This window comes from Actinia tenebrosa, unplaced genomic scaffold (genome assembly GCF_029948245.1).
Source record: "Actinia tenebrosa isolate PJP-AT-01 unplaced genomic scaffold, QUT_ActTen_1.0 PGA_scaffold17__23_contigs__length_9995812, whole genome shotgun sequence".
NCBI classification, from domain to species: domain Eukaryota; kingdom Metazoa; phylum Cnidaria; class Anthozoa; order Actiniaria; family Actiniidae; genus Actinia; species Actinia tenebrosa.
This window is the reverse complement of record NW_028292577.1, coordinates 4648319-4670252: the sequence shown is the minus strand read 5'-3', so window position 1 is coordinate 4670252 and position 21934 is coordinate 4648319. Positions and strand designations below refer to the sequence as shown.

The 21934-nt window shown below is 38.1% G+C and overlaps 2 protein-coding genes across 2 annotated transcripts; both read right to left on the bottom strand.

Annotated features, from left to right (window-relative positions):
• Positions 1 to 531: 531 nt before the first annotated feature.
• On the bottom strand, positions 532 to 9048 carry LOC116294295 (scavenger receptor cysteine-rich domain superfamily protein-like). The gene is made up of 10 exons (XM_031701862.2): positions 8909 to 9048; positions 7180 to 7512; positions 6538 to 6867; positions 5954 to 6286; positions 4939 to 5259; positions 3425 to 3536; positions 2468 to 2545; positions 1737 to 1811; positions 1221 to 1289; positions 532 to 607 (listed from the first exon to the last, which is right to left on the bottom strand). Exons 2-10 carry the CDS (start codon positions 7427 to 7429, stop codon positions 532 to 534), a joined length of 1644 nt encoding a protein of 547 aa, XP_031557722.2. The 5' UTR covers positions 7430 to 7512; positions 8909 to 9048.
• Positions 9049 to 14719: 5671 nt separating this feature from the next.
• LOC116294280 (uncharacterized) lies at positions 14720 to 21934 on the bottom strand. The gene is made up of 5 exons (XM_089031611.1): positions 21812 to 21934; positions 21538 to 21660; positions 19316 to 19595; positions 17737 to 18102; positions 14720 to 17551 (listed from the first exon to the last, which is right to left on the bottom strand). The coding sequence occupies exons 2-5, from the start codon at positions 21607 to 21609 to the stop codon at positions 17268 to 17270; spliced, it is 1002 nt and encodes a 333-aa protein (XP_088887737.1). The 5' UTR covers positions 21610 to 21660; positions 21812 to 21934; the 3' UTR covers positions 14720 to 17267.

The window sequence follows — 21934 nt, the reverse complement described above, 5'->3', positions numbered from 1 at the left end:
AAAAAATTGACTGAAATTACGTTTGACGTTTATTTGTCAGGCGTCTTTGAAAGTCAAATTTGCATATTGTTGCAATTTCACAAAAACGTTTTAAACTAATATGCATACGAACATTAAAGGAATCATGCGCAGACGGTTTTCTGCAATGTTCAACCCCAATCCCGTACCCAGAGCCTGCGTTTTTTTCTGGCCTGCGGCGAAAAACGAGGGCTCTGGCATAATCAATTTTTTGAGACCAGGATTTCTTGGAATTGCTGTATAATAGTGCATGCGTTCATAGACTTGCCAAAATAAAGTAAAAAATAAATAGATAAATAATAAAATGTTCCGATTTCTAAATCTTATTTTAGTCGAAAGTAAACGCAGAACTGATTTAAAGCATGATTTTCATTAATTATATTTCACTTCTGGAAAATTGCGCATGCGCCGAAAATGGAATACAACAGAGCCCTCGTTATTTGCCGCAGGCCAGAAGAAACGCAGGCTCTGGATACGAGATTTGTTCAACTCAAGTACAAGTACTTTTTTTACTTACATTGAACTACATTGAAATATTCCAGCGAAAGCGTCTGTTTTTATCGTTGTTATGTTGTTGTCTTTGATTTCTCTGGTAAATAACATTGAATGATGTGAATTCAAAGATCTTTATTGACCTGTACTGATCGAACCTTGAAACGACCTCTGGGCTGATCTAAGTCAGGGCACATCTAGCTCCGTCACAGATCGAACCCTGAAACAACCTCTGGGCTGATCTAAATCAGGGCATGGCTAACTCACAGATCGAACCCGGAAACAACCTCTGGGCTGATCTAAGTCAGGGCACGGCAAACTCACAGATCGAACCCTGAAACAATCTCTGGGCTGATCTAAATCAGGGCATGGCTAACTCACAGATCGAACCCTGAAACAACCTCTGGGCTGATCTAAATCAGGGCATGGCTAACTCACAGATCGAACCCTGAAACAACCTCTGGGCTGATCTAAGTCAGGGCATGGCTAACTCACAGATCGAACCCTGAAACAACCTCTGGGCTGATCTAAATCAGGGCATGGCTAACTCACAGATCGAACCCTGAAACAACCTCTGGGCTGATCTAAGTCAGGGCACGGTAAACTCACAGATCGAACCCTGGAACAACCTCTGGGCTGATCTAAGTCAGGGTATGGCTAACTCCGTCACAGATCGGTTCAAAATCAATTCAAATCAAAGCACAACTTACATTGCACTCATTTTAAGCCTCGAAATAAACCACGGATCGAGAATGTGGAGGTCGTTGTTTTCAAGTGTTCTGATGATGAATGAAAAAAAGGTTTTAAAATTTAAAAAAGAAAGAAAGAAAAAAAAAGAAAGAATGTTTTCCAATTTCAGACCACGTGAGTTTGTGAAAATATATGAGATAAGTTTAGCCAAGTTTCAAATTTCCATTATCCATTCTCATTCAAGTGTGCCCAAATAGTAGCCAAGCAACATATTTTGAATATTGACCTTATTCGTTGTTCGTTGTGGTGCAATGTTTACCCATTTCAGACCGCGTGTTATTCCCTTGAATATCATTTCTTTGTTTAACGTTTGCGACTAAACCAAAGAATCTTATTCTCAAGGAATAACACTTGGTCTGAAATATTTGACCAGGATGGATTATTACGTCCCGGATTTGACCGTGGATTGATTAATCAAAGAGAAGTCACAAGGAGAGCTACGAATGACATTATGCCCTAGAGTATTAGTAACTTACAATTTATCCAGTTTATTCTTTAGACGGAAAAAGTATACCCGCTTCAACCGGTGGATTTTGTATCCTTTTATCGAACTACAAAATGAAAAAAAAAATACAATTTCTTAGAACACTTCGAGGTTTGTAAGACAATCTGCAGCCAAAGTTGCAACAATGATATAAAAGGGCCTTCCCGTCAGGTATGAACGAGTGCAAAAACCCTTTTTGAGACTGTGGCAATTGGTTGTTAAAAAGAGGTTGGTCGCTTGATAGAGGTATATATTGCTGCGCACTGAGAAACCCTCTTTGGGACTTTGACAACTGCTCGCTAGATACACGCATGCGTTGTCGATCGTGACCGTGAAGATACTGTTTGCGAGGATGTTGATTGGATGAACAATAATTTCGCGCTCTGTGATTGGTCTAAAGGGCGTCAATACTTTATATTCACGATAGTCGCCATGATGGTTTTCACATTGTAATGCAGATTAATCACATGGTTGCTAGTGCACAAACAACTTCAAACCAGAATATTTTAACTGCATTATTAATACTTTAGTACGGTCGGGTTAGTAAATTTTTGTGTCCGCCGAATAAAATCCGAAACTCTTCCGAAAACTGCAGATCAGTGAACCATGCTTCGTATTGTTTTCCCAAATGAAATAGGAATATAAGGGATATCATTGATATGTGGTTTTAGTATTTTCCAGCAAGCATGCCGGAGAGTGAGCACTAGATTAGAACACACTTACAGTGTTGATACTTTTAGTGGGAGTCGCAGGAGAAAAGACTCGTCTAGTTCTGTTTTTGATCCATTGTCTTGAAGATGACTTGATACATTAAAGATAGATTTTAAAAGGGCATAAAAATTAGCTAAGAGCGTCTCTGAACGCACGATTCCTTTTTAGAAAATTTGCTCCATCCGTGTAAACATTAAATCTTAAATGTGTGGGTATGCTGCTTTACATGCCGATCGTTTATGGGGCCAGTCATCAGTGAACAACTACTCCAGTATTGGATCAAATTGGCTATGGGCAAATGACCATAGCCGTTTTAATAAAATTCCTCTTGTACGGGGTTACGCGAGTGGGATTTTGGTTCTCCTCACTCGAAATTTTAATTTAAATAGAATTCCCCTGACAAATTCTCCCGTACACGAATATGTAGCCAAATCTTGATTAAAAGACTAGAACCAAACTTTGGGCCCTTATAGCCACCACTAAGGTTGTGAAAGCGCAAGAGATTACACTTGAAATTTGAGAATTCGTGAATGTTTTAATGCTGAAATGAGGCTCTGCCCCGAGTGAATGAATATCCACCTAGAAGGTTGTCGAAACCAAAGCGATAGGCGATAGATCATTCCAAGACAGAAAGGAATTAAGGGCATATAGACACCTTGGATTGATTTCCTAGAGGAATCTTTCTGGGAGACGAAATGTCGTAAATTTAACACAAATACAAGCAACACTGAACATGAAAACAGAGGTATTAACTCTGCATGATGAAACTAGAAACACAAGTCATTCCGCTATTCCACTTGCCGGGTCTTTGAATGACATATTTCTTATCGCTTATATCGCCTATTTCTTTTGGCTGCGACAAACAAGTTGACGTTTTTTCAAAAATAGGAGTTTATAATTAAAGTATACAGTTGGATGTTTATTACTGACTAATTTAAAAAGGTCTGATAGAGTTTTTTTTTTACTCACAGGGTTGAAGTAAACATATGAATGTTTTGGAACACTTCAGTCAGATTTGCGTTGGTGCAGTGAACGCTGTCGAGCGCATACGAACAAGCACAACCAGATGGACAATAAAAATCTATAAACGAAAGGGATGTCTTCAATCTTTTTTTATAGGCAATTTAAAAATCAGATTTTTCCTTGCCTGTGAACTTGGCCTCTCTGGGGAGGGCACTGGGGACGGGAAGGGGAGGGGAACCCCTTCCTCTCCCCAGTCCCCTCCTCACAGCAGAATCATGTTCACATGCAGGCTTATTATTTCCAGGTATCAGTGTAATGGCTGAACATTTGTTGATACAGAACAGTTTTGTCGTTAATATTGTTATAATTTATTCGGATTTTTTCTTTTGACACATCCGGTCAGCAGAGTCGCGCGGAAGAATAAGACGTATTAGAAACGTTTTGAGAGACATAAGGCAGAAGAAACCATGTGCGACTAATATAATTTGTTGTTATATTTTCTACGTTTTATTTCTACTTCCCGACTTTTATTCATTACCAAAAGGCCCAGTAATGTAAGTAAGGATTTTCTCTAGATATTTGATTGTGATTCCTCTGCATTTATTGTAGTTTTGTAACCTTTATTTACCTTTCTTTGTTTCGTAGTTTTCGAACCGTGTAACCGTGTAATTTCTTGTCGAACCGTATCATTTGTCGATTAAACTACAAACGCGTGTTCAAAATACTGGGTTTAATGACTTCGTTTGAACTTTGTGCACCCTAACGCCTGATAAGTGCGTTACAATCAATTCTTTTCATCGGTAGCCGTGTCTTTCTTTGCCACAGGCAGCCCAGACTAACTTAGCGATTTACTTACCTTCATGCAAACTTTATCAAACCCAGAAAAGTCTATGGGCTGATCTAAGTCAGGGCGCGGCTAACTCACAGATAGAATCCTGAAACAACCTCTGGGCTGATCTAAGTCAGGGCATGGCTAACTCACAGATCGAACCCTGAAACAACCTCTGTGCTGATCTAAGTCGGGGCATGGCTGACTCACAGATTGAACCCTGAAACAACCTCTGGGCTGATCTAAGTTACGGTACGGCTAACTCACAGATTGAACCCTGAAACAACTTCTGGGCTGATCTAAGTCAGGACACGGTTAACTCACAGATTGAACCCTGAAACAACTTCTGGGCTGATCTAAGTCAGGGCATGGCTAACTCACAGATTGAACCCTGAAACAACCTTCTGGGCTGATCTAAGTTACGGTACGGCTAACTCACAGATTGAACCCTGAAACAACCTCTGGGCTGATCTAAGTCAGGGCGCGGCTAACTCACAGATAGAACCCTGAGACAACCTCTGGGCTGATCTAAGTCAGGGCATGGCTAACTAACAAATTTAACGGGAATCCTGATGTGGCGTGACAAGACGTCATGTGACATGACGCATAAAACGTGACTTGTCACACAACGTTAGATCAAAAACTTAGTCCAAAAACAGACAATGTTTCATATTTATACAGGCTTTTTTACCTTTTCCACAAATCAATCCAGGAAGACCTCCAGTATTGTCATCCTTGACTATCGTCTTCTTACATTCGCCAATAGATGACTCGTTTCCATAGCAACGGGGATCTTTTATACCCAGTGTTCTATATTGTGGATAGCGAGAAATGATCTTTGCATCATTAACGAACAATGATGGTGGAGGAAGACCAAGTGTGCGACAGATTACTTTAGCGAGGTTGGTGTAGTTGTGTTCTGGTCGGAGGTAGAACACCCCTTGGAGACCATTGAAAAGAGGTTTGACCATCCCTTGGCGCGATGTTCTTCCTTCAGTCAGCTCAAAAGTAACTAAAAAAATAGGATAAGCTAGATTTACTAAAAGATGCATGTCAGAAGAGGTCAAGAAAAGAGAAGAGCTACCTTAATTATAAAACTGAAGGTTGACGAGAAGAACTTCAAAAAGCAACAATTAAAGAAGTAGAAACAACAGAAACAACGACAACAGCAGCAACAGTAGCAACAGCAGCAGCAGCAGTAGCAACAACATCAATAGGAACAACAGAAGTAACGAGAGCAGGAACAAGAGCAGAAACAAAAACATCAGCGGCAACACCAGCAGCAGCAACAGTAGCACCAGCAGCAGCAGCAGTAACAACAACAACAACAACAGCAACAGAAGCAACAAGAGCAGGAAGAAAAGCAGAAACAACAACAACAGAACAACAACAGCAACGGCAACAGCAGCAACATCCAAAACAAGAAGAAGAAGAAAAGAACAAGATGCATGTCAGAAGAGGTTATGAAAAGAATAGAGCTACCTTAATTATAAAATTGAAGGAGGACGAGAAGAACTTCAAAAAGCAACAATAAAAGAGGTAGAAGCAACAGAAACAACAGCAGCAGCAACAACAACAACAACAACAGGAACAACAGAAGCAACGGCAACAGCAGCAACAGCCAAAAAAAAAAAAGAAGAAGAAGAAGAAAAGAACAAGAACAAGAAGAAGAATGGAAATTATTAAAAGCATTAAAATGTCCTCACTATTTACTCGACCACAGACTGCCATCGCCGTAGAAGAAGACGCTAAACCAAATTTATTTTTATTTCGTAATCCAGGGTTTTCACAGTCCAACAAAGAGCTTTCGTTTCCAAAACATTTCACATTGTTTAACCAAAGGAATTGCTCAACTTGTGAAACTTTTGACCCAAGAGTTAAAGCAGGAACTTCATGGGGTCCTTCGACTCCAGCCATACGACAGAGTACCGCTAGAGAATTGTCGTCCCAGTTTTTGGTGCCAAGCTTCGCTCTTACTGTATTGACAACTAAAGAGACCTCTCCCATGAGTGCAGCATTGAATGCAAAAGAAACTGAAACTAAAAGATAGCCCCATGTTAGGATGATTCAAAATGATAACAGCACAGCACAGCACAGCACAGCACAGCACAGCACAGCACAGCACAGCACAGCACAGCACAGCACAGCACAGCACAGCACAGCACAGCACAGCACAGCACAGCACAGCACAGCACAGCACAGCACAGCACAGCACAGCACAGCACAGCACAGCACAGCACAGCACAGCACAGCACGGTACGGCACGGAATAGCGCCATAATTCAATATACCTTTAGGGGGACCACAAATAACCCCTGCGTCTCCATGCTTATTGTAATAAGAGCTTCGTCCCAAGACAAGAAAACTGCAATCAAAAAGAGACGTTTCGTTCTTTTTACATCCATCGATCTGGATCCATGTGTATCCCGATGGTCTTTTGTAATACACCATCGATAAGTCAGGAGCGGCTGTTGCATTCGGTAGGCCCAACATCCGACAGACAACGTTCGCTGACTGTACGGTCCATCCACTACTATATGCCACTTTACCCCATGTTCCATTCATAGACACTTCTACTCGGCCCATGTTCAAAGTATTGGTATTCTGGACTCTGACTGTCACTGAAATCAAAAATGTATGAATGACGTTAATAGTGATATACTGTAAATTTATACAGATAACGGTATTTTTAGGAGCAGGCAGGCAGGCAGGCAGGCAGGCAGGCAGGCAGGCAGGCAGGCAGGCAGGCAGGCAGGCAGGCAGGCAGGCAGGCAGGCAGGCAGGCAGGCAGGCAGGCAGGCAGGCAAGGAATAAATGGATGGACGAATGGGTGGTAAAAACGGAAGCCATAAGTGTAAAAAAGACAAAATTGGTAAAGAATAAAATAAATGATCGAACGAAACAATCAATATCTGATAACACACTTTACTTACTATTAGGCCGTCCACACATCACAGCTGCCGTTGTATACCACGAACAGTAAACAGTATACATTTTCGTAAACCCATAATTCCGGCATTTCAAGAGCGACTCCTCGTTCCCCACGCACCAAACATTAAAATACCAGCACCCTTTGGACGAGGGTACATGTTCGTTCCTATAGTCCAGGTAGGCGTAGGCATTACTAAGACCAAGCATTCTGCAGATGACATTAGCTTCTTTCATCGTTCTTTGGTAGATCATGAGATAGCCTGGCCTGCCGTCGTACTGGACCTCAAGTCGTCCGGCATTTAAACCATTGGCGTTTCGTTCTAAATTAAACCCGACTATGCACGAGAAAAAAGTGTCCATTACAAACCTACTGACTCTCATTCTTATTTACTCTACTCGTCTTCTCATCCTAAGCACACTCTTAACGCTATTCCGTTCTCGCAATTTCTTCGTCTTCGTCGTTTGTGTAGTGATGATCTTTATTTTTGTGTTAAATGTTCTGAGATGCGTTCCTTCTTCCTTAAGCGTAATTATCCTGCTCATGTTATTGATCGCGCCATTCGTAAAGTTTCTACTATTGATCGTACCACCGCTCTCACTCCTCACACTCGCCCCTCTAATGACCGCATTCCTTTCACTCTTACGTATCATCCTATTAACATTTCCATTAAACCCATTGTTAACCGCAACTTTTCTCTGCTTGACTCTGATACTCGCACTTCTGCTATTTTCAACAACCGCCCTCTCTTTTCCTATAAACGTGATCGTAATCTCCGTTCTTTCTTGGTCAAGGGAGTTCTTCCCTCTAACAAAGAACCTGGTACTTTTCGCTGTTCTCGTAAACGTTGTTATACTTGTCCTCACATAGTCTCTCACACTTCTGTTGTCGGTCCTAAATCAACTGTTAAAATCACTGACCATTTTGTTTGTACCACTTCTAATGTTGTATATTGTATTAAATATACCCGCTGTAATCTTTTGTATGTGGGCGAGACTGGCCGCCGTCTTGGTGATCGCATTTGCAATCATCTTTATGATATTCGCAATAACGATCCCACCAAACCAGTTTCCCGCCATTTTAATCTAGCTAACCATTCTCTTTCTGACTTCATTGTTTTCGGTCTTTCTTTGCTTAACGGCAACAATGATTGTCGCAAGACCAAAGAAATGCGGCTTATTCACCTATTGGGCACTCTTAGTCCCAACGGGATTAATGAACGCTTTATTTTCAACTAACCTTTTCTTTTGTCTTTTGATTGTTTGTTTTTGTTTCCTTGCCTACCTTGCTCTCATTGGTTTCTTTTGTCTTATTCTATCATATATACACTCCTTTCTACCACTTCTTTCTCTTTTACTCCGACGAAGGACTAGCGTCCGAAACGTCAGTAAGTTTTTTCATCTTTTCACGGTGTATAGTTTCCTAAGTGTTATGTGTCAGTGTTCATCCTTCGATATTAATGGTATTTTGTTGTATTTTTTAAAAATAAATTTTCTATCTAGCTAATATTATTTTTCCAGTGGCCCCTTCTCAAGTGCCATACTTTTTACAGACAGACAGACAGACAGACAGACAGACAGACAGACAGACAGACAGACATATTTGCTATATTTACATACCCCCCCAACCCCCCCCCCCCCCCACCCCCTCCCATGCATGTATAAACTGAACAGTCCCTAAATTCGGCCATGCTTCACGATATTTTGCACCTCTTTTTGCTTTGAAAAACTTACCACATATAGGTTTTCTTACGCTCCATTCTGTGAAGCAAGGGACCTGTCCACTTCCCAACAGGAAATACCCCGGATGACAGGTCACGTGACATGTCGTGTTGGAGCAGCTGACGCTGCCATTGTTGACGCTTGTCAGCCAACATCGGGAAGCTGAAATGGTAAATTGATTTCTCAAAGTTGCGTGCGCATCCAACTTGACGGGCCACAAAACTGAACACAAATTCAGTAAAATTGAGAAGACAGCTTTATATTTAAAGAGGAGAATATTCAATGTTATGAATTCTTATCGAAAAAAAATCATAGCAATGCATGATAATACTCGTGTTCTGGTATCGTGGCTCGTCAAGTTCCTTAAATTTGGATGCGCACGCAACCTTGAGAAAACGGTCTATTGAAGTCGGCTGTGACTGTGACATGGCTGGTTATACTAGGAAATGGATGAAAATATTTGAACCAATCACGAGGCACAAGTTCACTGATCAGCCAATGAAAATGTTTAAGGCGTCGATTGGATTACCACACGGCAGATCCCTACTGGTTATAATAATATTAATAATAATAATAATAATAATAATAATAATAATAATAACAATAATAATAATAATAATAACTTTATTTATCCTACAAAAATGGATCAGCTAGTACCTTGGTAAAAGCTGGTATTAACCCATGTGTAGAAATAAAAATATTCTCTACTATAAACTCTATAAAGTTAGCTACAATAAGTTAAATATAAGATATAACTCTAAGTCACTTATGTTTAAATAAAGTCTAAACTGTTAAGAAGCGAAAAACGAAAAAAAAAAAAAAAAAACATAAAATAAACATGGAATTATGACATGGAATTGAATTGATGAAATTATTTGAACCACATCACAAGACATAAGTTCACTGCTCAGCCAATGAAAATGTACAAGGTGTCGACCACACGGCAGATCCCTACTGTGAGCTGTGATCGAGTTACAATATTCGAATTCGAACAATAAGCACGGCGGTATTCCTTGATTCCAGACTCATTTACATATCAAGCTTTACTCTATATGTTAGTATCGAAGTTGGAGTAGAGAAAGCTCACTCCATATGGTATGATCAATTCAATATTTGGTTGAAGTTGACGTAGAAAGAGCTTTTCATCCATCGTTAGCTGCAGAAATCTCTCTCATCCGAGAAACCTATTTAACATCGATTTATCTACCTTTATACACATTTTCTAGAAATCAACTCGGAATTTTTTACCGAAAAAAATTAGAGTAAAACACGACACTCGATGTTTGATATGCTCAGCGTTTTCCTCGTTTCAGCGTCAGAATTTTCACAAAAACAACGAACAGTGGAGTAAAGATAAATAAATTCAACTACAAACACTTTGAAACTCCACGGACCTTCACTGGAAGGTTCAAGAAAACTAGAGTTGAAAATTGACAAATTTACAGACGTTTGTATGTCTTGGGTGTACGTTATACCCCGCACATTTTCAGCTTAAGTTTTCTCGGCCGATATATCACCTGACATAATAAATATTTGTAAGGTAGTAAAGTAAAGGTAGCTATTTCCAGTGCTGGTATTGGTTTTTCACTCAGCTTAATCTTAACTCATTGGAATTTGCGACCGCCATTTTGGCAAATGGTCTTTTTTGTCGAGACGGCAAATTATACGATCCAGTTAGTTTTTGAGAACGATTGCAATCAGACATTTTGTCAAAAATAACATTTTCTTGACTTCAATATACCAGAGCGAGAAAGAAAAAGAAAAAGTACAATGGTACTTGATTATTGCGTTTACATTTAAAATGAAACAAGATGTAAACACATGCTTTCTTTGTTCACTCCGGCTAAGCCGGAGTCTGTCTGAAATTTTAAGCGTAGCTTGATTTTAAAACGATCTGAAGAAAAGAAAGGGGCTTAAATCTGAAAAAAAGAGACAAAATTCACGTCCGTAACTGCTTGACCGAAAATGCGCGCGCTAAAAGTGTTCACGAATTTAAGAACATGCTACAAGTAGAATCTGGAAAACATATTAGCAAAATACATATAGCGAAAACTTTAATTTGAAAGTTAAATTCAAAATATTTCGAAGCTGATCATAACAGACAGCTTCGCCAAAACGGAGTGAAAACTTTTAAATGCTATGAAACTTCAATACCAAACTTTCCAAGAAAAAAAAGTATACGTATATAGGTAGTGTATGATAATATATATGAACTATATATTTGTACTGCGGTTGTAATGCGCTAAATTGAGCTGACCCTCGCAGTATATGAAGCAACTTATGCAGCTGCAAATTGAAAGACTCAGAAAAAATTCTCAGTCTTGAACGGGAATTGAACCTTTACCTTGTGGCGATTCCGTAGCCATGGAATGAACACTAAGCTACCGAGTCTCATATGTATATAGGTTTAATCTTGAAGTTCAGCCTTTTTTGGATAAAATGTGATTGAATGACAATGTATTAAATATACTCCAATTTACCTTTTGTTGAAGAGAATAGAGTACACAACTGCCATATTTGAATAAGAAAAACCACTTTGAGCATAAAAGGGTTCATCTGCCGGAAAGGGAGAAAATGTAATGAATGAACGAATTTAAAGAAGAAGAAGAATGCTAAGACAAGAACATGAAGAACAAGCCAGGATATGAAAACTGACAAGAAGAAGTATATAGTTGTAGTAGAATAAGAGGGAGAAGAAAAAGAAAAAGAAGAAGAAGAAGAAGAAGAAGAAGAAGAAGAAGAAGAAGAAGAAGAAAAAGAAGAAGAAGAAGAAGAAGAAGAAAAACAAGAACGAGATAAAGAAGAATTTCAAATGAGGAAAAAGAAGAACAAGAAGAACAAGAACAAGAGACTAGAGTAACAACAATCGTTAAAGAAGTTAAGAAAAAGGATGAGGAAAGAGAAAAAGGAAAACATTTCTTTACCTTACTTCTCGAAGCTCCTAGCTTTGCCGTCTCATAACCGACGACCAGATGTTATCAATTGTTTCTTTATTTAGAATTCGTCATATGTCCTATAGTTCGCCACATTGCGATATTAATTTTTCCCCGGCTCAATTGTACTTTTTGATCTGAATGGTGATGTCAACAATTTTTCAAGAAATATAATTTTTTCGAGCTTTAATCTAATGACTCGCGATAATTAAGACCATATTGACTGGAAAATATAACCTTGTATAATTTCTTTATTTGTACTTTTCCGCTACTTTGGGAATATTTGGTGAAAAAGTGCATGTAAACTATTCTTTGTCTTGCTCTGACAATATTTTAGGAAGCTTCATTATTTTGTAGGTTTCTAGTTCCTCAATTTTTTTCCTAATGAAAACATAGTTTAACTAAACACGTTTAGGTGTGAATGGGGTATAAGATTCGAAATTTGACTTAGGTTTTTATGGTAACAATTTAGCCTTAAATAAGGATAAAATATGATTATCGGAACAGAAGGTTTGGGTATGTTGACCTTGTAAAATACCTTCCTAACAAAGGTCATGCAGTAATTGAATTATATAGACAGTGAAAGGTTCTTTTTAACTACTCAGTAATCTGGACGTGGACCTTTGAGTTAAAGCTGTTCAGTAAAACCAGTTTAGTAAGACTTGCGCAGAAAAGACTTCCTAAGGACACGTATATTTTTGGACGTCCTTCATTATAGTTGTTTACTCGTAAACTTTTAGTTAAGAATTATTCCCTTATTTTTGGTTTATTTAGAATACTATGTTTCAGCTTTATAGAAACACAAGCGACTGTCATCGGCACTTTTGTTCAGTTAATCCTTTTCTAAAGACTCTTTTTAAGATTAAGGTTTTTAGGTCAATAAGGCTAATATTCTAACTGAAATGCGCCTGAAGTGAGAGCGGTTCTGATTGGTCCGTGCGACCGAAATGGAATGACGTCAAAGTTCATTTTGCATTGCGCTATAACCGAAGCCTCATCCGATTGGTCCGGGCGACCAGCAGGAAATGATGTCGAATTTCATTTGCATTGCGCCTGTTGAAGCGATTGGATCATACGATTATCAGGATGTGACATCACGGTCTCGTTCTGAAGTTCGGTTTTCATAGATTAGCTAAATGGCGCGAACGAAATTTCCTCTTACGTCAGTAGTTACGTCATTTCTAGAGTGTATTTTTAGAGTGCTCGTCCTCGAGCGTAAGATCATCCAACATCCTTGCTAAAGCACAGGGAGCCCGGCTTGGTGATGCTAAATCGGTAAAACGATCACGTTTCATATATTGATGACATTACATAATAATCGTAACTCAATACACCCATATACTGAAACGGTCACTACGTAATAGAACTTGTAATGCAATAGTGTTAGATGCCCCGTAAGAAGAGAGAAAGGAGAGAAGGGCTGAAACAAAATATAGTAGCCCTTTTAAAACCTCGATTTTCTAGTCTTGTTTTAGAGTTAGGGCTCTTAAACCTGGATCAAGCGAATGAGTATAGATTAAACCAACTGAGGGAGCGTTGATTTCATAACTTGTGAGCAGTTCTCATGATATTTTCGGCAATTTCGGCAAGCTTGGTTTATAATTAACCTAGCCTGATCTGCCATTTTTCAATGAAAATAACAAAAGATCTTGACAGGTAGAAATGTTTTTTCCCCGCTTTTTTCCAGAAGTGACTTTGACTCTAGTTGCTGAAGGAAAGACGGTTTTTAGGAGACGTCCGAGTTCTCTGTTATTATTGTCTATATTTTCTCTATTCTGAACCATAAGCCGGTAGCTCTTCGTATGTTTCGGCGATTGATATTTCTTCAGAGCCAACTTCACTGTTTCAAGTAGCCTGTCCTCAAAGTTCACGAAAATAATTCTTAGTTTATAATCGATAACAAACTCATTTCGTATTTTTTTAAATCATTTTTAATACTCACTATTATTGACGAACTCGGAACGTGTACATTTGAGTGCACGTTCGATGTCATGCTGGTTATGAATAAATTAAGTGTCCCATCAACTGCTGGCGCACATACAACGAATAAACCTCGCTTGTTTCAGCCCTTCTCTCCTTTCTCTCTTCTTAACGCGTGCGTTACGTATTTGAATTTGAATTTATCACGGTATTAAGTTACGCGTTACAAACACTGGTGTTCTATTACGTAGTGACCTTTTGTAATAGGGGTGTATTGAGTTACGATTATTATGTAATGTCATCAACATATGAAACGTGATCGTTTTACCGATTTGGCATCACCAAGCCGGGCTCCCTGTGGCTAAAGTAGTCAATCAATAGATAAAAAAGTACATTGGAGGAAGTGACATTTAGATTTGGATCAATAAAACATCCATGTGGAGATGTGAAATTCGGATATTTCGACAAAAAGTCAAAAAGATACATTGATTTGTCATATTTTGTAGTTTCGGTGCTCTTAAAAAATCTCATAAAGTCGAACAAAAATCCCTACATTTTTTCATGTGTTACTGATATAAACGTTTTCTAAAATGTTGATATAACCTAGATTTTAAGGAATATTTTCGAATGAGCTAGTAAAAAACAGAGAGTCCCGTGCAAAATTTGAGGGTTTTGCCCTGTTGAAGCTCAAAACGTGTATGGTTCTTCAATAAAATCTTGTAGATTTTTCAGCGGTTTTTGAGCGCGCGCACATCGTCCAATGTCCTATATACAAGGTCGACTACAAGCCTGAAGACGATAATCCAAAAGTTCGTTGATGGGTTGCAAACAATTCCCAAGGCAGTTAAAAGACAAAACCATGGTGGCCATTTTGGTACCGTTAGCAATGGATGCTAATGAGAAATCTTTTGTTAAATGGCACCAACATGGCCACGATGACGTAACGTGCAAACAAAGAATACAGTGCAAACTTATTTATGTTTTTTTATAAGCTTCAGTTTCTTATGCTTTAATATGTTTATACTTATGTTAAAGTATGAACCAGCCTTTACTCATCAACTGTTTAGTTGTATCAAAAACTAAAAATAAACACAGAAAACCTTCAAAATAAGGAATCCCTATTGTTATCATAATACTTATAAATACACTGTTCTTATAGACCAAATTCAAAACTCGCACCGATGTGAGGCTTAAGTTGTGAACAAAGGGATCTGGCGTGACTCAAAGTAATCTGGCGTGATTCAAAAGTCACGAATCACGCCAGATCCCTTTATTCACAACTTAAGCCTCACATCGGTGCGAGTTTTGAATTTAGTCTTAACCTTGTACGAATGACTGCTATTCGACAATAATTTAATTAACTTTCATTAATAGAGTACAAACACTAAAAGTGTGCAACATAAATAGTTCTAAATACTGTGAAATTGTGCTAATTCTATTGTTTTCTACTATGTAATTAGCCTTTAGTTCTAAATAGTGCAAAGTATTGCACGCTTTTAATGTTTGTACTCTATGCAGTGTGCACTCTAATAATAGGGACCGGACCTTAAGCTGCAGGACGGCAATGCGGGCGACAACGTCGGCGAAGTTGAAGCGCTTCAACCTTCTATTGTATTATTATTTCGTGTTTACCTAGTATTTTACTCAATAAGCATCCCCGTTTTAGAGTGAAATGTCGTCTTTTGGGAGCGCTTTACTTATAACGAAAATCAACAAAGATAAGCTTTTGGCGTAGCCGTTCTCTTTAGTACGTAAAAAAAGGACATTTAACGTCTTACTTTCAGCATAAGACGGCAATGATGCACAGTATTTCGTACATTCCAACGAGTATCTATTGGATAGCGCAATTAGTGCTATTGTATGTTTGCCGTCGTCGTCGTCGTTGCCGTCCTGCAGCTTAAGGTCCCTAATATGTTTACAGTGATGTTAATATATTTGCATGTCCTTTATAACAATAATGTTAAGTAAAGTTGTTGTTTTTTAGCTTTGTCTTTGAAGTAGATTAAGTTATTTTCCAATGTTTAGTGATCTTCAAAGATTTCATTTCCATTCCCTTCCTCCGCAGTGAAAACATAAAAATGTGAAATCAATAATACTCAATGTGTAATAGTCAAGTAGACTCGAAGAAAAGAATACAATATTGTGTTTAACTAGAGTACAAACACTAAAAGTGTGCAACGCCCGCGCTTTGCAGTATTTGTATAGGAAATCGCACGATCTCGAGTACAATTTGAAAATTAATAGACACGAGTAATGTTCAAAACATTACGAATGTCTATTAATTCCAAATTGTACGAGAAGATCGTGCGATTTTTTGTTTATAGTTCACTCAACAAACTTTCAGTAAAAAATGCGAAGCGACGGCGTTCATCTTTGTCTATTTGGCGACCGATTTTCAGTCCATCGCGCAACTGAGTGCATAAAAAATATTAGTTCTTATTAGTTTTTACGGCTTTCTATTAACGCTATAATTGTACTCCTCTCGACCAATCAGAGTCGAGTAATTTTGTTGAGTGTACTATAAAGTGGTAAATAGCGCTAATTAAACAATTAGAAAACAATAGGATTATAGCATAATTTAGCAGTATTTAGTGGTATTTATGTTACACACTTATAGTGTTTGTACTCTACTGTATCCCACATGTTAGAGTGCTCGCACTAGAGTGCAAAAAATTAATCCGTGAAACACTAATTACTAAATAGTACAAAATAGTGCTAATTAAACAATAGAAAACAATGGAATTTGCATGAAATTGTGCTATTAAGTATTACTAAAGTTTCACGGTCATATTGTATGCACTCTAGTGATCTAGTGCCTTCACTCCGTTCATTTCCTTGTTTCAGTGTTCACTCGTTTTATATTTGAGTGATTTTTTCTCTCAAACACTTCTATGGCCTTAACCCCTCTGCAGCCCCCAACACAAGCCACGCCCACAGGGCACGAGTGTATTCTTGGAACAAGGGTCTAGTTTTATAAATGAAATGAAACGCGCCATATCCGTGTTTTCACACGCCAATGAAACACTCGGTATGTTTGGGAGAATTCTCGTGCAGGTCCAAACACTCCTCTGCGTGTTGTTTGTGTTTGGACTGATCTGCTCTCGAATTCGTGTTTCATTAGCGTGTGAAAACACGGCTGGCGTGTTTCATTTCTTCATTATAAAGCGAAATTATCATCCTTGATTACAATAACGACGGCAATAATCAGTAACAACGATGATGTAAATCAAGGCATCATCAACAGCGAACAAAATATATAATTAGAGCAATTTTCACGTGTTAGTGAAACTTAGTGCGTCGTGCGGCAGCCGTGTTAGGCCCCGTCCACACGTATCCGCAAATTTTTGTATCCGCAATTTTTTTTTGCGGATACGGGTTGCGTGTGGACGTGTGGACAGGGCCTTAGTGACGTAATGTTAAAAAAAGCATTTGGAATTCCGTTTCATGTGTAGCTTAATTGATTGACAGACCGTCGGAGATCGTACTTTGGACTTCTCCATGACCCTCTGGTAATTAGACTATTCTGCTCCGACTACTGATGTCTGTATTGGAGCGATTTTACAGGCCTGGTTGTAACTCCCACAAGACCAGCCTTTTATTGTTTTAGGTGACAGACAGATAAAGCAGAACTCTGCTTTGCATCGGCAGATCATTTGTTTGCAATTTTTGATATGTTCAATCAACATACCACACTTTACACAAGCACGAATCGCTGGACAGTTTTCCACGCCAATAACTGTCTTTTTTTTGCATTCTCTCAGAATCTTAAGTCGAGGATCTTCTCCAGAGCAATCCTCATTACCTGTATCATAAATAATTTAAAAAATTAAAGAAAAGTTACCATAATTGATTGGTGGAGTGAAAAAAAAAGAGGGAGGCAGAGAGGGAGGGAGGGAGAGAGGGAGGGAGGGAGGGAGGGAGGGAGGGAGGGAGGGAGGGAGGGAGGGAGGGAGGAATTGGCTGTTTCACGTTTTGTCAGTATTTTACCACATTTTTTGGTTCCTGTAGTCTTCCATTCACGCAGACAATTCCAGCAAAATTCAAAGTTTGTTCCTCTCCTCAAGGTGCAAAGTGGACAAACGACACGGACTTTCTTTTCTGGTCGCTCTGCCATCGACATGCACCTCGGACATTCTTGGATACCAGCGCTTTTCATCAAGAAGTTCTCGGATATCTTGGACTCAAACTCCTTCTTTTCGTCGCTAGTGAGGACGGCAAGACGACGTACAGTAATGTAGTCCCATTCTTTACCACAGTAGACGGGTGGCTCATCAGGACTTAAGTACGGACACAAAAAACGACTTTTACCAGTATCCAAAAGACTACGGCAGTAGGATGTTAGAGACTCTGGTGCTGTTAATACAAATATCGATCAAAATATTAGTATTTCTTACGAAGTATAGTTCACGTATATGCAAATATTTTCGCTTACTGACTTGAAGTATGTATGTAAATGCTATCGCTGACTGAGTGACTGACCGACTGACACTTATAGCCGTCACGTGGGGCTCGTGGTGAATTCCCGTGAGCATGCAGAGTTTTATTTAGTTTCTGTAGTTTATCGGCTTCATATAGCTTGTCTCATATAACGACTATGATTCAAAAAGGATGTTAAACTTTGTAAAAATTGAAAGTTTGAAGAAAAATTGAATGATTATTTACTGACTGACTGACTGAATGCACACAAAATTGAAGAGACGTATTTTGTTGATAGATCTACTGAATGACTGAGTACTGACTCATTCAATTTTGACTAGCTAATCGACTAAATGATTTACTGACTGACTGACCCTGATGGATAGACTAAATCAATTAATAATAATAATAGTAATAATAATATTAACGATAACGATAGCGATAGCGATAGCGATAGCGATAGCGATAGCGATAGCGATAGCGATAGCGATAGCGATAGCGATAGCGATAGCGATAGCGATAGCGATAGCGATAATGATTTGATAATTTATATAGCGCTTAAAGTATAAATATTCTAAAGCGCTTTACAAGAATAAGTTAAAATATTGAAAATACTTAGTGATTTTGATCGACTAAATGAATGAATGAATTAATGAATTAACAGATCAAAAACAGTTTTTTGTGTTTGATACACTGATCAAAACACGCGGGATGTTGAGAGAACACGAGAGGAGCGTAGGAAACCACGACGCGTAGCGGAGTGGTTTCCAGCTTCTTGAGTGTTCTCCCAACATCCCAAGTGTTTTGATCAGAGTATCAAACACAAAAAACTGTTTTTGATTTGTTTCATAAAATAACAAACGCGCTAAAAGATCGAAAAAAAGCAATTCTCCCTACGTGCAGTCTTATTCAAACTGACCAATGAGCGCGCGCGATAGATTAAAATGACGGTAGCGTGTTTTGATACTCTCATCAAACATGGTTTTCGACCAATCATAGCGCGCGTAGTATCCCAATTATTTTATAATGGATGGATGGATGGATGGATGGATGGATGGATGGATGGATGGATGGATGGATGGATGGATGGATGGATGGATGGATGGATGATGATGAATGAATGTTATTTCTTTTAAGGTTTCGGTCTTACTAATGGCATGGCCACATGGCATTTTCGCCCTTTTGTTTTCAGCATCATCATCCCACGTGATCATATCTGGAGCTTCAGACAATTCAACATCTTCGTCCAACTCCTTTGCACCCCCCAAAAGCCGCAGTACTAGATATAAAGTGCTTTCGTTGTCGATATGATAGTCGCTAAGCCTTTTGCCAAGCTCTAGGAATTTTGAGACGTAAAATATCCTCTGATGTTCAACGGCAATTCCATTTTTTAAATGGATTTTTCGTTTGAGATCGTCAACCATGGCATCCTGGAATAAAAGCAAAAGCACTGAAACTTTGCATATATTTTTCTTTACGAGTGCATAGGCTTATATTTTAAAAACCTATTAAACCCGCCAAGAGTGATGTTAAATAGAACTGACAACAAAAAGGACAAAGGTATGTTCAAATTTATTTTTAAAAATTTTCATTTTTTTTTTTTTTTCTAATTCATTGCTTGGGCTCCCTGTGGAGTAATATGCAGAAGGTCCTTGGAAATAGTTTTATTTATTTTAAATAATGCTAGTATTTTTGCGAATTTTTATAGGAGTCTGTGACGATATACACCCAACACTAAACATCGCTCCATACAATCGGGACGATCAACAAAAAGCGTTGCGTTACATTAATACTACTTATCTTGACCTTCAAGGGTCACGGCTCCTACATTTGTTGCCTGAAGTTTTGAAACTATTTATTTACACTGTGAACTAAGCAAATATTTCGTATAGAAATTCGTTTAGAAATGCTATTGAATTTGTCTTCATTCAAGTCTGTAAATTACTGATTATTTGTTGGAGCGAATCGTCTCTTTAGACCTTGGCATATTTCAAAACACAAGAACATTGCTTCGGCTGTTTGTATTATGTGCGGCGATCAATCTACTTTTTATTCAGAACGGCTTATTTGAATGACAAAATTGGCCGAACTTCCTTCAAAACTCCATTGGAATTGTTCTTTTTTTCGTTTTTTTTTTTTTTTTTTTTTTTTGTTGTTGTTTTTTGTTGTTGTTTTTTTTTTTTTTTTTTTGTTTTGCTATCTTTTCTACGATATCCACATCCACATTGATTATTTAAGAAGTCACTTAGTAAATACAACTGTTCTAATAAAACTTCGCTCGATCGAGTTCATAAGATCTTTTAGCTGAAATACCGCCTGAGAAGTCCAGCGTTTGTTGTTTTGAAAATTTCCATTGCCAACACAGCAAATGACATCATAAGCGAACATCTCATAACACAAGCAAATATACGGCAGTACTCATTAACCTTCAATTAGACTAGTTTTAAATATAAATAGTGATATTGCCGGTTTTCTAATGACGTGATCAAAACATCAAAATCTAAACTATTGATGGATTAAAGGCATTTCTCAAGTATGTTTTATAAACAGTGTTATAAGTCACAAGAAAAAATCTCGAGTCATTTCGATGTTTGGTTCCCAAGTTATGAAGGTTGAGTTTGTGTCACGCAATACCGTCACGTCTATCTAAATAACGGTCAAGATAGTCAAAACAATTACTCTAGTCGAAAGATTTTCGCTTAGACACGTTTTAAATATCTATTTAAGGTTTATTTAAATGAAATATAGTCAATATTATTAAATATTCAATCATCTTAAGCCTTTGAAATTTCGTCCGCCATGATGGTGTACCAACTTGGAACACCAAGATGGCCGCTCCACACATTTTAACCAAAAATTGCGTCATGTTTACTCGCCTGTAAATCAACAACGAAAAGCCTTACAGCCACAAAGTTTGGCCGGAATGTGTAGTTTTGACGGCTTTACAAGGTTATGAAGCTTTTATTTCATTATAAAGCAAATTTACGGTTTTGAAATTCATGATGACGTAGGTACTAAAGCAAGAATAGAATAAAATCAGTACACTGATTATAAAAGCTAATATAAAAATCCTAGACAGCCTTTAATGCTATGCTATCTCTTTTTTTTTTCTTTCTTTCTTTTTTTTTTTTTTTTTCTATTTTCTTTTTCTTCGTTATATTGAAAATATCTAGAGTAATGCAAAAGATTTATTAACGGTTTTTTTTATTTGTCGCTGTGTTTATATCCTTGTTGAATAGATAGTCGTTTTAAAAAAAAGCGATAGTGAAAGTGAAAGTGAAAGTGAAAGGGCTTTTAATTAGCTAAGGCATGTGGGAAAGAGCTGACTTATATCATAATATTCATGCCTTCATGATAGCTAGGCATACATACCTTGTGGATCATGAATGTTAGAGTTCGATCATCGAGTCCTTTCACAAAAATCTGTATATGATTTTTCTCCATATTTTCCAAGCTTTTAAATGTTCATTACATAATGGTCGGGTCAAATTGATTCTGAGATGAAAACAAAAAACCCCGATACAGTTATTTAGCTGTTTTAATTTTCATTCTAGTGCTGTGTCTACATAAACGATACGTTTCTTGACGAGGTAAGAAAAAAGAAGGGCCCATATCCAACTTCTATCCGAATATTCAGTGAACTTACCTCCAATACAACCATCAACAAAATAACTGAATATTCGGGATGATGATTTCTGGTTTCTGATTTCCTGATTTCCGGGAACGATTTGCTATAACGATTTGATGGGACTTTCCCATACATTTGATA